The following is a 15801-nucleotide window of genomic DNA, read 5'->3' as shown; positions in this document are numbered from 1 at the left end:
TTCATTTTGCTTGCTTATAAAAATCTTATTTTGGCTAAACATTTTCTATGCGAATAAAGGAAAAGTTAAAAGAAAAGAATGGTGATTAGATAATTCTATAGATGCTATTTTTTGTCTCGTGTTTTCGAGAAAAAAGACAACTTTTCTGATAAGACGAAAAGTATTCTAGAAATGAGAGAGAGAGAAAGAGATTAGATCTTAAAAGTTAAATAAAATTAAATATAAACGCGCGCAAGAGAAAGAATGAGAGAAAGAGAGAAAAAAAGACAGGAGGTTGTAAAATAAATAATTGACTGATAATCAAATAATAGACATGGAATCATGTTTCATCAATAGTGTGAAATATCTTTTGATCGAATTTGAAAAATTAATCCTTTTCTAATCAAATAAATTTGATCAAAAATGCCAGCAATCTAAAATTTTTCATATATCTTGGCAATTACATATTTTTAATTAAATATCAGGAAAAAATATAATTAATTATAATAGAATATAATATAATTAATTTGTAAGAGAAAAAAAAACACTATTAATAATATCTACTCTATAGTTTTTTAATTTCTAATACTAAAAATTTCAATTTCACATGACAAATCGAGAAATTTCCGTAAAATTATGCTGTTAAAACTTATCAGATTACTTAAGAAATTTCATAAATCTTGCATATGTTACAAGATAAAAAATGAATTGATAAATTTAACCTCGATTTCTCTCGCTTTTATTTTTACTCATTTGCGAGAGATCTTTAAGATATATTGCGCGTCACGAGAAAGAAAATATTTGACGATATTTGACGACATTTGACGACACAACTGGCATCCCTTCGATTCGCGCTCATAATATTTCTTATTTAGTTTTATTTACTCAAGTTTTATTTACCCATCTTTTTGAAAATTATCTCGGCGCATTATCTCATGCAGCTGAGCAACTGGCGTGCGAAATTCCAAGTATTAATCTTCGATAATTCGATAATTATCGGTTATATTCCAGTCGGGACATACCTACCTTATAAGTACAACGCAATACGCGAAATAAAATAAAAATACACAAAAAATAGAGTTGACATTGCATGTAAAAATCTGCAAAAAAATATTATTGATCTATCGATATTTATTTTAAGGATTCACTGCAATAAATATTTTTATTTATATTTTTACAAAAATTTATCCATTTTATGTCCAATTATAATTTGTCAGCTGATTTAATTATTTGTCGACTTGTCAAATTTTTTTAAAAGGCACGCAAAAATTGCGAGGCTAAAATTATAATTTCTCGTTTATTAGTAGCATATTATCGAGTATTATTGTGTATACAGTATTGTACATCATCTTGTACTGTACGTCGGCAGTCGTCCCGATGGTATTTAATTAAGTCGCGCCGGGTCAGGCAATCACATGCGATTCAATTCCGCGGAGCGTCGTAATCGCGATTTTTCCGAAGCCTTTTATGCGCTCCGTCGAGATTTCTGCGACTCACAAGTCCGGGTTATCGCAGACGGGATTACAAACGTCATTACAAACAAAAATCGCTTTTCGATCGAACGCTATTATTTCATGTCCGCGTATCTCTTGTCGATTATTAAGATTTTGTAGTCTTCCAGAATCTCTAGATTCGAGAATAGAAATTATTTACGCGATCGAAATTATACAACGAATGAGGAATTATGACGAATAAGAGCGACACGATTTTCTCCCGAACGTTTTGAAGATGCAAAAGGAGCCATACCATGCAAGTCGACAAGCATTTGCGAAATTAAAACGATTTTCCATAGTTAAAAACATGATATCTTTTCTTGTCGATAAAGGTTTATCTGCGAACTCACGTATGTGCATCGTAAGCGAAATTATGCGCATGCATATGGTGAAACATTGCTGCGATATCGAATATTTCGTAACTTATCCATATGATAATGAAGTAGAATATAATTAGGCGCAAAAAAATGATCTCACTAAGTCGGAAGATCCAAAAATACATGCATAGAGTGATACATATATAATAAATTTTTTAAATTATCTTATGGCACTAAGAATATATAAAGACAGAAAATAAAAAGGAAAATTTAAAATTATAAATTTATTTTTCAATATATATTTTTTTACGTACATTCTTTTTATTAGATACATAAAGAGATTTTTTCTATAAGACGTACGTATCGTCACAAATAATTCTGTATTCGTTAGTCGTCATAAGATTCTATAACAATGTTCGTATTATCGAGATTAAGATATCTAAGATTAAGATTCTATATAATCGATTATATAGAAAGTTGAAAATATCATAGAATCTCGATCATGAAAACTCGTCGACGAATTCAGTTGAAAGATCCATGGCAATGGATAGACACATAGATTACACGAACTCACCTTTGTTTGGAAAAGTAAGTAAATGGAAGGATTGAAAAATATACGATCGGAAGGAAGGTGAAATTTGTCGAAGAAACTACCGTCCGATATCTCTTTTGTTAGCACAGTTGCTCTCGCGGCGTTCGTCATCGTGCCGCCATGAAACATGTTGGAAAATCGAGGCCGCTAAGGAATCCTGCAAACAAACATGACAAATCGGTCAATAAGCACCGACTGCGCATCTGTAATCTGTCGCTTTTGCTCCCGTAACCTTCAAAATTTCCGAAGTCACCGGGCGCCGAAATCGAGCGTCTCGCATCTTCGGGTTCACGCAATTGCGTATACGCGTTCCGAAAATACAAGGCGAAAAAATAATCCTCGTGCGATTTATCATCGTGGTATTTTCTGAGAAAATATCGTCAAAATTCTAAAGAGATACGATTTTACATCATAGATTTACAGATATATTGAAGATTATTTATTATTTTTTGAATCAGCTGTTATAGATTTCTCAAGAGATCGCACCGATCGATTTTTTTCTCTCTGCAAAAATTTGATATCTTATCGCGAATATTGCCGACATTACAGATTAAATATTCTTTAGAATAAAAACGCAATAATGTAATTAATGTTTCTAAACGTCATTGAAGAGTGCATTTTTTAGACGCGATTTGTCTCGAGCGTGGCTTCAACACATCCATCGTTATCTTTATTTAATAAACGATATAATCTCGCCGATTTCTCCGAGAAGCGGCCAATCTCGATAACGTCGCGATCCGCAGAGATATCTCGCGGTTTTCGTGTCAGAACGGCACGTTTGCGACGTTATGAAAGCGGCGATAAAAACCTTGAGCAGATCGGCCGCGATCTTTCGATCGCGAAGATTCGCTTCCGTCTCGAGGCGCACCGCCGCGTATGATTAAATCATCTCATGTTTTACGCGAAACGCACGGGCTCGAGATAAGCATACGCCGATAATACACGTTTCTCGACACTTTCCGTGCGTCAAACGCATAAATCCTTGGAAACGCGTCATTAAGGGTCCGCTGGATTCAAGAATATCAAGAAATGCGTTTCACATATTAACGAAAAATAAAACGTGACAATATATGGAGTAGATTTTTTATTGTTCATGCTCGAGAAATACAATTTAGAATATTTTCAGAAAATTGTAATTGGTTTTTTTTTTTAAATTGCGTAATTATCTTTTTCGTACATTATTTCCGTTTGAAATACTTTTAAACGACTCTGTTATATTACAAAAATTTTAAATATTTTATTCGCTTATTGCGAAGACAATTTCTCGTCGCTACCGTGAAGAAACGCGGATGTTATCGCTTCTCGAAGTGACAGGAAAGTGTGTTATTTGGATTTCTGATTAGATAAAGAACGCGGCCTATCTGATTATCACCGTCGTCATTTCATGCATGACCTTAACTGTATCCGGGTGCAGAAAAAAAAAGCGAGAGAGGAAAGAAGAAGGGTTGGCGCCATGTTTATGCCATCGCGACATTCATTAGTTTGAAAGTTCAGAAGGTGTGGGGTTACTCGATCGAACTTGGAATTGAAAAGTTGTCTAACGAACGGTTTCCCACGCGACCTTGAGCTGGTCGGCGAACCCAAGTATTCTCGATCGTCGCAAGCTTAGAGCTTGCGTCACGTTGTCGCAAAGTCATCAGGAAGTTGGTGAAGTAAGCATTCATCAAGAACAAATTCCTAGACGTTGAATCTTTTAGATACTCGGAATTTTGCCCTCTTCGCATTTATCACGATGAATCTATTATTGTTTGTCGTAATTTTCTGAACTCTTATCGTTGAATACGTAACACGGTTATCTAATCTTTTTTTTTCGGTTTTTGATAAAAATCTACGGTTTACGAGTCAACTTCACAAATAACGTAATTTTATAATGCAACAGGTGTCGTATCCAAATCTTTAATGAATCAGTTATATAATCGCCGCTAGAAGATCGACAAACTTGTCCTGCGATAATCTCTGCGGATTTATTTCTACATAAGTCGAAAAGTATAAAAAAAGAAAGAAAAAAAATAAAAAAAATCATTATTAAATTCAAAATATTCTAAAATATTCTAAAATATTCAAAAATATTCATTAAATAAAGGAGAAATATTACTGTTTTATTAACCCTTTTGTAAAATCATTATTTTCAACTTGTATAGAAGAACAAATCTGTGGAATCTAATCAATAAAAATATATGTCGAGTATCTCGATTGAACAGCGCTATTTCAACATGTCAACACATTTTAGATCTCTTTGTCCTGAAAGAGTTCATATAGACCGATATATCCGCACCAGGAATGTAGGCATATTTATCGTATCGAATGTGAAAGAGGCCGGTAAAAGAAGGAAACGAACAACGAGGAGTAAAAGGAGACGGAATCCTACCGGTAGCGATTGGTTGCATGTTTGTTCCGTTGCACCTCTCGACTTTCTCCGACTGATCTCGGTACCCGCAGAGTCCAGCCCGAAGTCCGCGATATTTACGCCCCCGGCACGCATAACGCACGATTACGCGGTCGGTGCGTAACTCGCGACGCACCAGTGGATCGCCGATGACACGCGAAGATCGACGAGATATCGCGCTCGTGTTTCCTCTTTTTTATCGCTCACAGACGTTAATGGAGACCTATCTTCGTATTATGATTATTTCGAAAATGTACTCAAAAAATTTAGAGGTCAAAAACCGGAAAAGAGACGAGATAATGCCAAAGTCACGCTACAACTGGAATATCATAAATATCCTGTCCAATAACGTGCTCTTTATGGTTAAAATAAAAATAAAATACCTGTTATAATACACTTGTTTTACAGAAACATTGCGAAAGAGAAGAATCTTCCATGTATCTTTGACATTTAAATCTGCGCGGACAATGTGATCACGGCTCGCTGGTCCTTGCATTGTTCGATAAAGTTCGAAAGACGTTCGCGATAAGATTATTCGATTATCTGTATAAATAATATAAAGAGATAGCGAATGATTTTTTCTTCCTTACGAATCGCGCGTCAAGAGGCGGGTCAATGGCGTCATCTGCGTCGAGACGTTGATAAAACGTGTCATGCATCGCGAATGCATTTCCTTATTGCGATTCATCTTCGTACAATCACGTCTGCGAGAATATGTTGATATTCGAACTTCGCGAAAAGAGAGAGTGGAAGTTTTTACGAGAAAACTGCGAGTTTTCCGGACTCTTCGGAGAAACGGAAACTGTCTTTTTCTTTTCGTTTTCCAATGGATTCATTCATTACATGCACTGATATAAAATATCATTTGATATTAACAATACACATTCTCCTTATTCCTTGTCAATTAGGAGAGGGATCGAAATTTTAATATAAATGCCATTCAATCGAATGCCAGTTTTGCTGTTGATTGATGTTATATGACACGTACAAATTTATTTTATAAAGACAGCAGATATATTCCGAATGAAAACAGGGCGATGCCGGAAGCCATGTTATCAACAACTCACCGTTATCTGCAAAGTAACATCTAGCGCGCGAGTGACAGATCGATTGCGACAGCAAACAATGGATGTTGACATTTAAACAGGGTTGGCCAGAAAAGTCTAGTGAGTGGAAAGAACCATGGTAAATTTCGGTTTTTATCGTCCCGGACTTTATCCAATGGAATAAACCTGCAAAAGCTATAAAAATAACTAATATATATCATTATATTTACATAATTTTATGCAAAAAGATATTTTTGCTGTAATTAATAAATCATATTAGTTTAAAAAAAATCATTATAGTTAAAAAAATGAAATCAATGTAATAATAAAGTCTTTTTTAATTCAAATTAATATTAAAATTTTTTAAATAGAAACTTGGAGATATAAATGTTATTAAATTTTATATTAATTTTTCGTTAATAACAAAATAGTAACAGAATTAAAAATGTTTATCAATATAATTATATCTAATTTTGCGTTTATTTTTCAACATTTTCTAATAAAAAATTATTTATTATGTCGATTGCTAATTCCTATTATAATTTTAATTTGGATAAAATTTAAATTATAAAACACTATGTCAATTGATCATTGATTGTAACTCTCGCGGTAATTCGATAAAAAAGGTCTTTTTATTTATTTTAACACTTTTAATAAAAAAATCAATTTTTGTCGGCTTTTTCCACTGGATTTTATCTAATTGTAAGAAATTTAAGGAAATCTAAATCTAAGGAATTTTGCCAATTCTGCATTTAAAAGTTTTATATTACAATATATGCAATATATCTCTAATATGTATGAATTGTCATAAAATTTTAGAATGTAATATGAAGAAAATTAGTGATAAAATAGTGGGCTTTAAATGAATTATACGCATAATGAAATAATAACGACAGATTTGAAATGGATAAATATATATCAGGAATGGAGAAGTAAATATTTAAAAAACGAAAATATATATATGTCCACTTCTTTAATCCAAAAATAAACATGAAAAAGAAAAATAACAAAGATAAAGCGAAAGAACGTTGATAGATGTCAAATATGTGAGACAAAGAATTGTAAAAAAATGAGAGAGGAAATTGTTTCAAGACCTATCACTATTACAACGTCCGCTAATTACCGCTTCGGTTTACACACGTCTGGAGTATATACATCCGTATTTAATGACTCACGCATACTAATATACGTATGCCTTGACATCGGCTCGACAAAGACGGTGACCGATAAAGTGGCCACGTGTGCGCGCGAGCGAGCGAGCGAGAGAGAGAGAGAGAAAGAGAGATTCGGGAACGAAAGAGAAAGAGACAGGAAGTGAAGGAACCCGGAAGGGTATATTGCGAAGAGGAAGAAACGCCACGGGTGTTTGATAGAGAGAGAAAGAGGAGATAAAAGTTCTCCTTCGCGCGTTCCTGAGTATTATATATGATAAATCTTAAATCCTGGTTCGCGCGCGCGAACGCACGCCAAGGATCTTCCTGTTTCCTCCTCCTACCAAACGCAGACCGATTCCACGCGTATGCATACCTCCTTGTACGTATCGCTTCCTGGTTGTATTTTCAGATGTCACACCCACCCACTCACACATATACGTACAAGGTTGCGATAGACATATACATCGCGATCACCTTAGGCATACATTCGTACCCGTTATTTTTACTCGAATTGTAAATAGATTAATAGAGTTATTTTTACTCAATGTAAATGAACTAATTGTAATAGAATATGTATAGATATTACTGTATTGCCGTGCAATATTCTTTTCCGGATGTTATCTACATGTGATGTACGTGTCCACGTAATTACTAATAAGATATGATAACAAAAGAAAAACAATTGAAATTTTTAATAAACAGGTACGCTTTATATCGAGATATCTTAAATATCGATACAATTGAATCGCGTCAATAGCTGCACGTAATTTCTTGTATGATTCATTCGTTACACTATTAAGTGGCAATCACGTCGATATATTATGTTGATAGAATTATTGTTCGCTATCTAAGTCCATTTAAGGCTCTTCAATAACCATCGCTCGCAATTAGACTCGCTTTCCGAATAAACGATTAATCCGAGCGATTATTTTTTGCCGGCGATTATTATATCGCGTCGAGAGCGTGACACACGTACATCGGCGTCATTCGCGCTAAATTATCGATATGCATACAGGTCGTTCTAAGGAATAACGATCAATCGCGTAATCGGCGAGAGCGATCGTTATCGCGCAGCATCGTATTATTAATGCACATTAATCGTCGTTGGCGCATGATCGTTCGGCGCGATACACGAGGCGAATTAAAGCTCACCTCGCGAATTACCCTCGCTATTCATGCGCTTCTTTTTCTCCCGACGACGTTGCGAAACGCCGTTAAATCCGTTGCGTGTCTGTTTGCGTGTCTGCGGATGTGTTTTGCTGCGCGGATGCGCGTACTTACCTACTTCCTTTTCGATCCGTCGAGGAGCCGTCAACGATGATGGTCGGCCGAGGTGATTACACTTTCCAGGCTGTGACTTCTTGCGAGCTCGATCGACTCATCATCGACTCATCATCGCGGCGTTTATTCGGAATTTTGCGCCCGCAATCGAGTCAATGCTTTGTCTAGATTCTTTCCTCCCTTTGGATCTTTGTGTCGTTTAGAAAAAGTGAAGAGTGACTTTAATGCGCAGTTATAAATATAAGTTAGATACCGATAAACTCACTCTATATCGATAAGAGGCACCCTCGATAAATAACTTGTAAACAAATATAAAGAGAACAAGTATATTTATTAAGTTTATTTATTAATACTCGACTGTGTCCATAAATACGTGCGCATTGTTTGTATAGACGAATACGTTCGCAAATTTTCTTTTACATGTAAATTAGTTCATTTTATATACATTTAATTTTCCCTCAGTGTGCTTCGCTCTTATCGCGCGCGCAACCCAAGATTTCGGAGCGCATGCATCGGAAGAGTCGGAGTCATCCTCAGATCATCGTTCGTCTCGAATCGCGCAACAATGATGGCAAGCTGGGCGATATTGCGGAACGAATATACGTATATACGTACGTGCGTATGCGTATTAATCTTAACAAATCGCACATGTCGTTTCCTCGTGCGCGTGTTACGCAACCGGTCGTATGCTTGCCAACGGGCCGATATGAATAAGGCATAACGAACCTCTGACATTAAGAGGACTGCGATCGACGAAGAGACGACGACGACGATGCAGAAGGAGACGCGACGAGATAGACAAAGTCTAATCACGCGGATCTTTTACCATCCCATCAGCTGATTACGGTCCCTATGAAACGCGTTGCGTTTGACGCAAGGAAATTAAATAGTCGCCCGTGATGGAAAAGATGCGGTTTTCAGTTTTTTATGTTCGCCATTGACCGTACTTTTCGGTGAAATCGTCTTAACGTTGCCAGTTAATGGCGTGTTATAGGCAGATTATGATTCGGAATGTCGCGTAACGTTCTTATGCATTTCAATTCGCGGGTTAGCACGATTTAAATTCAATCGCGTCATGTCGCGGGAATGCAGGAAAAAGCTGCTAATTTAAAGATACGAGAAATAAGTCGTGAATATGTGTGTATGTGTGTGTGTGTCGTTTAAATAGCGTTATTTACAATGTCAATGAAATCTCCAATTTACATATCCACTTCTCGGAAACGTTGGAACTCTACATTCTAGTTACTTCTCGTAGCTGTACATGTAATCTTCAGATTGATAAAGATATTACCACGCAATAATAATTAAATTATTAAGTACTTACATTGTTGGTTTTAATACTTTTATCTTTATATATCTTGAGATGAGACATTAATACAGCTGATAAGATGCGAAACGTTCTCGTATAACGATACATTTTAGGGCACTTATGTTTACATATTCCAACACTTATTTCTTCAGTTATCACGCGGAAAATTTATGCCTTCCGGAAAAATAAATTAAGGCTCACTCTTAATAATGTTTACGAGCTAACACGCGGGTCCATCTGAACTAAATGTGACGAGTGACAATCACTATTGAATTACAACACTATCTCTATACATGAATGATTATCGCGCTCGTTTCCAAGCTATTCGACATGCGATGCTTTGCAACGAAATGTAAACACATTTGCGATGATTTGCTGAGAGTTTTTTCGCGTCGGGAAATCCAGTCGTAAAGACGGCAAGATCGATCATAAACAAGATGGTGCAATCAAGGTCATCGCAATCCTTACATCATGAAGTTTATTAGATCAAAAAAATGAAAAGAGGAAATAACAGAATGAAGCACAAGAAGAGGGAAAGAAAGAAGAAAAACTTGTACAAAAGAAATATAAAAAGGAAAGAGGAGAATGAAAAGAAAGAAAGATATAAAGTATAAAATCTCTCTATCTCTCTTCGTTTGCTCTACGAATTTATCTAATCCATTCATTTATATTGATAATTATTATAAGAAAGAAAGAAAAAGGGTCAATGAAGGAAAACTAGCAAAGAAAAGAAACGCTTCAAGTTTTTAAAAGATTTTCTTACACGTTTTCTTAAACGACCATCACGTTGTAATGTGATGTAAAAATAGACGATGCGGAAATCTCGACGTCTCCTCGTCGCGATCGAACGCGTTTCCGTCCTTCAATCGCGCACCGGAAATCGCGAACAGAGTTGCAATACTTTGCTTCTATCGTGATTCAATCGCGAAGCAATCGGCTCCTTTCTTATCGCTGAAAAAAACATCGCGACAAATACATAAAACGAATCGCAAGATTCTGTGTTTTCTTATTAAGAAGAAAATTCATTTTTCTTTGTATCTAAATGAAAGAAAGAGAAAGGAAAGTGTCTCGTATAATATTATCGCTTCCTTTATTTCTTGGAAACGCATCACGATATGTTAAATTAATCTCGAGTGAGATCGCAAAAATTCGAAATATTTTATTTCTTAAATCTTCGATTTTTTAAATCGATCTCATAAACTTGCATATTCATGTGTCATTTTCTTTTGTAAAGTCTCTCTTGGAAATTTTTCCAAGATTAAACAATTTACAATCTAAAGTTATTTAAAGATGATCAAGACATCTCTCTTCTAGACGTTTTTACAAAAATTTCGGGGCAAAGTCTCTGAAAAACACACAGAAATAATATTAAGACGTGATATAAATTTAGACGCGAAGAAGATCCTCGAATTTATTCCTCGATACCGCGCTTCAAGTAGCTGTTTTAATTAGTCGAGCAAAAATCACTAACTGAAAGGAGCACCTGAGTATAAGGCCATTCGCAGTATTTAAAGAGGAACAGAGGGGGAGGGGAGAAAAGACCGAAGAGACGACCAGGATTTCCTGGTGCGAGACAACGGCACATCGACCTTCGCATGCCGAGGTTTCTGCCTTCTTCCCTCAGGGTACTTCTCTCTTTCTCTCTCTCTCTGTCTCTCTTTTCTCGAACATCGCTGAGAGCCTCTTGCGATTATTTTTTAGCGTTATAAAGGAGATTTTTGCTGAAAATATACCGACATCCGATTGCCAAATTCCGACTAAAAAGAGCCAAATAGCAATTCGGCTATTTCCGGAAAAATTTCTGGAAAAATTTAAAATCAACTTTTTTCAGTGAAGATTTAATATAATCGCCTTTACGCTCATAGTTTTTTATATTTTATATTTATATTTTATACCTGTATTTTATCCGATATTTATTAAAGTTGATATAATAAACACAATGATATAGATACAAATTAAAAAAAACTTGATTAAAATGAAGATATTTTACATCTGTTTGTAATTATTGTTTTTTTTCTAAAGTACAGGAAATAAGATCGCTTCAAAATAGTCAAACAACGATGATACTAAATATGTAGATTAACAATGCTCCATTTTAATGATAGTTATATATAGATAAAAATCGATAATACGAACGTAATAAAAACTTTTTATTTCCACTTATTGAGAGATATATTAAATCAATTTTTTGTTCCGTTATGAGTTAATGCGAAATAATTATTATACTATGCGATATTAACCGCAATCGCTCCAACTCTTTAATAATTATTTATTGGTTAGACAAGGATTACAAGCATATGATTATCATATAAATAATATCATTAGTGAGATAAGGAAACTGTGCTATTTTATAGCAAATTAAGCTCTTTTTATTATGCTTTAACATAACGATTCGTTTTTGCAACCTTCCGCGTATAGCAAACTTTATTGCATACCGCAAGACGTGTTGTTCTTATCCTACCCACTAACCGATATAAACTTTACATACAGGATGACTCGATCTGAAATTTTGAGGCTGGATCCCTCGAAGTAGGAATATTCTCGACTAAGATTCGGGTACGCTCGTATTTCCGAGGTGTTATAAGCGACGGCGGACTAAACTTTCGGAAGCAATTAGCCGAACAGATTTCGAGATGAACAGCGCAACTCGCTTTGGGCTTAAGAGTTTCGCGTCGTCGAGCAAAGTTTCGCTCAGCCTGTCGGATCTTCGCCAGCCGATGTCGGGAACGGAAATAGCTACGTCGACGTCGATGGAAATGCGTTATGTAAATCCGCGTTTCCTGCCGGCTTTCATTCTTATGCCCTCACATTCTATGCTAATAGTCGACGATAGTCTGCGAACCGACGCCTCGTCGCCGTCGCGACGCTTCTCTCCTCTCTTCCGGCGAGTCTGGTCTCTTCTGCAAGACCTCGCTCGCGTCCACGTCCGCGTCTCGTAAGGAACCGGCGTGTAATCTGGAGCTATTATCTTCCGTCATTGTACATCGAGGGGAAGCGAGCGATCGTTACGTCACCGGCTCGTTGGACGAGATACAGAGCGCTATACGTTAGAGATCAATTTTCGACATGTACGGAAGATTGCACTTTACGTCAATGTCGCATCTTGTCCATGGTATCGTGGATAAATATAGAGAGATCACTTTTGCGCCGAAATAATTCTGTATTTTACCTTGCGTTACGTGCTTGTGAGCGGACGTTCAAAGCATGACGTTGCAGCATTTGGAATTTAATGAAGTCATGATTAATTTGTATAAAAAATGATATACAGATGATATCGAAATAGCTTAGCTAATTAGCCCATAAAAGCGCGATAATTATATATATAATCGATTTTTTATTCTTTATTGCGAGGTTTGCCTAAATCATACGATTTTCTCAAATCGAACCTATTAATTAATAAATCCGATCGTTTCTTCTGTTGCAGAAGCCACCGGCAGTGAAGGCGTGTTATGAAATTGTTGCCATCAATTCCGCTATCGCCGGTAGCTTCCGCCGCAGGCGGAATGACCGGAATGGATTCCCGGCTGCCACCGGGTAGAGCGTTGCCTTTCAATACGGAGCTGTTCTGGCGAACTCATTGTCAGGGTTATGGGTTCCCGCTAAATTTTCCGCCTACGTCGCACCCACCGCCCAATCCCTTTCTAGATTTCAAGACTCATCTACCAACGAGTCTAGGTAAGTGTTGTCGCAATCAGTCAACGTTCTCTTTGCAAGCTTATAAAATTAATATTTTATTTTGATACGAGATTTTCGATCATAGACAGAATTTTTGTATAACTCTTTCGAGATCAATTTATTAATGACATCTTCTCTCTTTTCAGTGTCCGATCCTAGACTGTGGTCGCGGGAAGATGTGGCGGCGTTCTTGCGATGGGCCGAGCAAGAATTCGATCTGCCGCCATTCGACATGGAGGTGTTCCAGATGAATGGCAAGGCGCTATGCTTGCTGACGAAGGCCGATATGGGCGAGAGGTGTCCAAGCGCCGGTGACGTCCTGCATAACGTCCTCAGCATGCTGGTGCGTGATTACAGCCAGTTACAGAGGTGTCTGCCGAGTAGCCCGGTGACGCCGACCAGGCCGTCCGCGTATCCGCTGAGTCCGCTTTCGCATCCGCCCACACCCACGTGGACGGAGACGCCGGCATATGCCCAGAATCTCGCCTCCCTGATGTCGGCCAATTCGGTGACGCTATCACCGGCGCCGTCCGTGGACAGTCAATCGGGCTCGCCCAGTCACGCGACCGACGCGAATCAGACGCAGGTCTACAAGAGTGATTCGGACGAGGACAACAATCACCAGGTGTCGAGCGGTAATAGCAGTCCGCCGCCCACGCCGACCGCCTTGACGGCGCAGAGGCTTAGCGAGGTGAGCGTCAAGGATCAGCCGAGTCCGACATTATCATCGCAATTGATGCCGTTGACACCCGGTACTTTCCGATCGACTAGTGCCAATGCGGCCAGAGAGTTCTTCCCCAGCGACTCGTCGGAACCTAACACCAGTTAGTATTCGTGACTTTTTAGCTTATATTGGTCGTATTAGTAAGTTGTTGCTTTTCGGACAATGCACAAACGTCGTAGGAACTTCTAAAGATGTCAATCTTTAAAATATTTTTTAGACATTAAAAATTTTTTGAGTTATCTACTTAAATTATTGTGTGCGTGTTAATTGATATATTGTGTGTATAACACTTTATTGAATATAAAATTTTTCATAAAGTGACATGTCGCTTTGATCTTTACGACTTATTTATATTGTAGCAATTTCCACCGTTTTGTTTAGATGGAAGATTGCTCTGGGACTTTCTTCAGCAGTTACTGAATGACCCCCAGCAACGGTACCACAATTTTATCGCGTGGAAGAGCCGGGACACCGGCGTTTTCAAAATTGTCGATCCGCCGGGTCTGGCACGGCTCTGGGGCATCCAAAAAAATCATCTTTCTATGAATTACGATAAGATGAGCAGAGCTTTACGTTATTACTATCGTGTGAACATACTTAGAAAAGTTCAAGGCGAACGACATTGTTACCAGTGAGTATTTATTATAATAAATAATTAGACACCATGTATGTAAAATAATTGCGATAAAGAGACACATTAGTAATAGATATGACGATTTACTAATTTCGAATCGAGATTTAATAAAGTAAAAATATCAAAATTTATTCTAGCTGCTACTATTACAGTAATAATTTTATATACAAATAAATTTCACGTTTAGAATATATCAAAATCGTTTCGTTTTCGGATAAAAAGTTGCGATTCTGTTTATTTTTTGCAGATTTCTGCGTAACTCAGTTGAATTGAAAAACATCAAGAATATATCATCACTGCGCCATCAGATGCGAATAAAATCGGAACCAGAAGAAGAAGGGACTCTTTCCGGAAGTCCCGAAACGGAACCGGAAGCGGATATGCCGACGGATCTCTCGATGTCCAGTATGAATCCGCCATCGAGCGAGCAGCAACAACCCTTGCCACTGCACGATCCACCTGCCAAGTACAGAAGTCACGCGTATAATCTCGTTAAGACCAATCAGGAACCGGAAGAGAGGAAGTGACGCGGGACTTAGCGATGGCAGGAAAGCTATGATCGCGCGTAATCGTTAATCGCGCCGCGACAGACTGGGACCGATGAAACGAACTTCACGTAACAGAGGCGTCCATATCGATAACCGATCGACAGATTGCAGGGTGAGATTGGAAATTGAGTGAGTATCCACTCCGTCCGATTCATCGATTTGTTGATCAGAAGAAGATATCATCTGCACGAAGACGCAAAAGTCTTCAAGATGACAGAGAATGGATGGAATCCGAAAAGTGTAACTCATCGACAAGGTTTCTGAACCTGAAGAACAAGATAATAATGAGGTCTAATCGAGGTAATTAGTGGTGGTTGATGGAAAGAAGTATGTGAATGACTCGGAATTTTGTCGAATGTAATCGCGATATTAAGTTAAAAGACTCTCGAAACACGACGGTTCGTATGTACAAGACTTTCTTGAGAATATCCGTCAGAATAGACGAGTGAACTTTCTCGTTTATCCAATTCACAGAGACACATTGACGTTCCAAAGATGATCCTTGAGGGATCAAGAAATTATATTCGCTATACTTTTCTTTATCTGTCTGTCGACGACAATTCAAAGTTGCAATCACACAAGAATATTCTCCATTTTCGTCGTGACGTCGTGTACGAATGTGATAAGGAGCGCGAGAAGAAAGCACGTTTTGCCAATACCACC

At 37.4% G+C, this 15801-nt stretch overlaps 1 protein-coding gene across 2 annotated transcripts in view; it reads left to right on the top strand.

Moving 5' to 3' along the window:
- The window catches only part of Aop (ETS variant transcription factor anterior open), a 34699-nt gene extending 18909 nt beyond the window's left edge, over positions 1-15790 (top strand). Inside the window, exons 2-5 of one of the 2 annotated variants that reach the window (XM_083107786.1) lie at positions 12982-13232; positions 13379-14056; positions 14338-14587; positions 14838-15790. In XM_083107786.1, the coding sequence (XP_082963912.1) occupies positions 13007-13232; positions 13379-14056; positions 14338-14587; positions 14838-15117 (1434 nt within the window). In that variant the 5' untranslated portion in view covers positions 12982-13006 and the 3' untranslated portion in view covers positions 15118-15790. The remainder of the gene's footprint in view (positions 1-12981; positions 13233-13378; positions 14057-14337; positions 14588-14837) is intronic. The other variant, XM_083107787.1, reaches the window with a different exon arrangement.
- The last annotated feature ends 11 nt before the right edge of the window (positions 15791-15801 follow it).

Source organism: Camponotus vicinus, unplaced genomic scaffold (assembly GCF_025532165.1).
Source record: "Camponotus vicinus isolate PSW18456_S1 unplaced genomic scaffold, iyCamVici1.0 SCAF_9, whole genome shotgun sequence".
NCBI classification, from domain to species: Eukaryota; Metazoa; Arthropoda; class Insecta; order Hymenoptera; family Formicidae; genus Camponotus; species Camponotus vicinus.
Note: the sequence above shows the minus strand (reverse complement) of the source record. Positions and strands in the feature narration are given on the sequence as shown.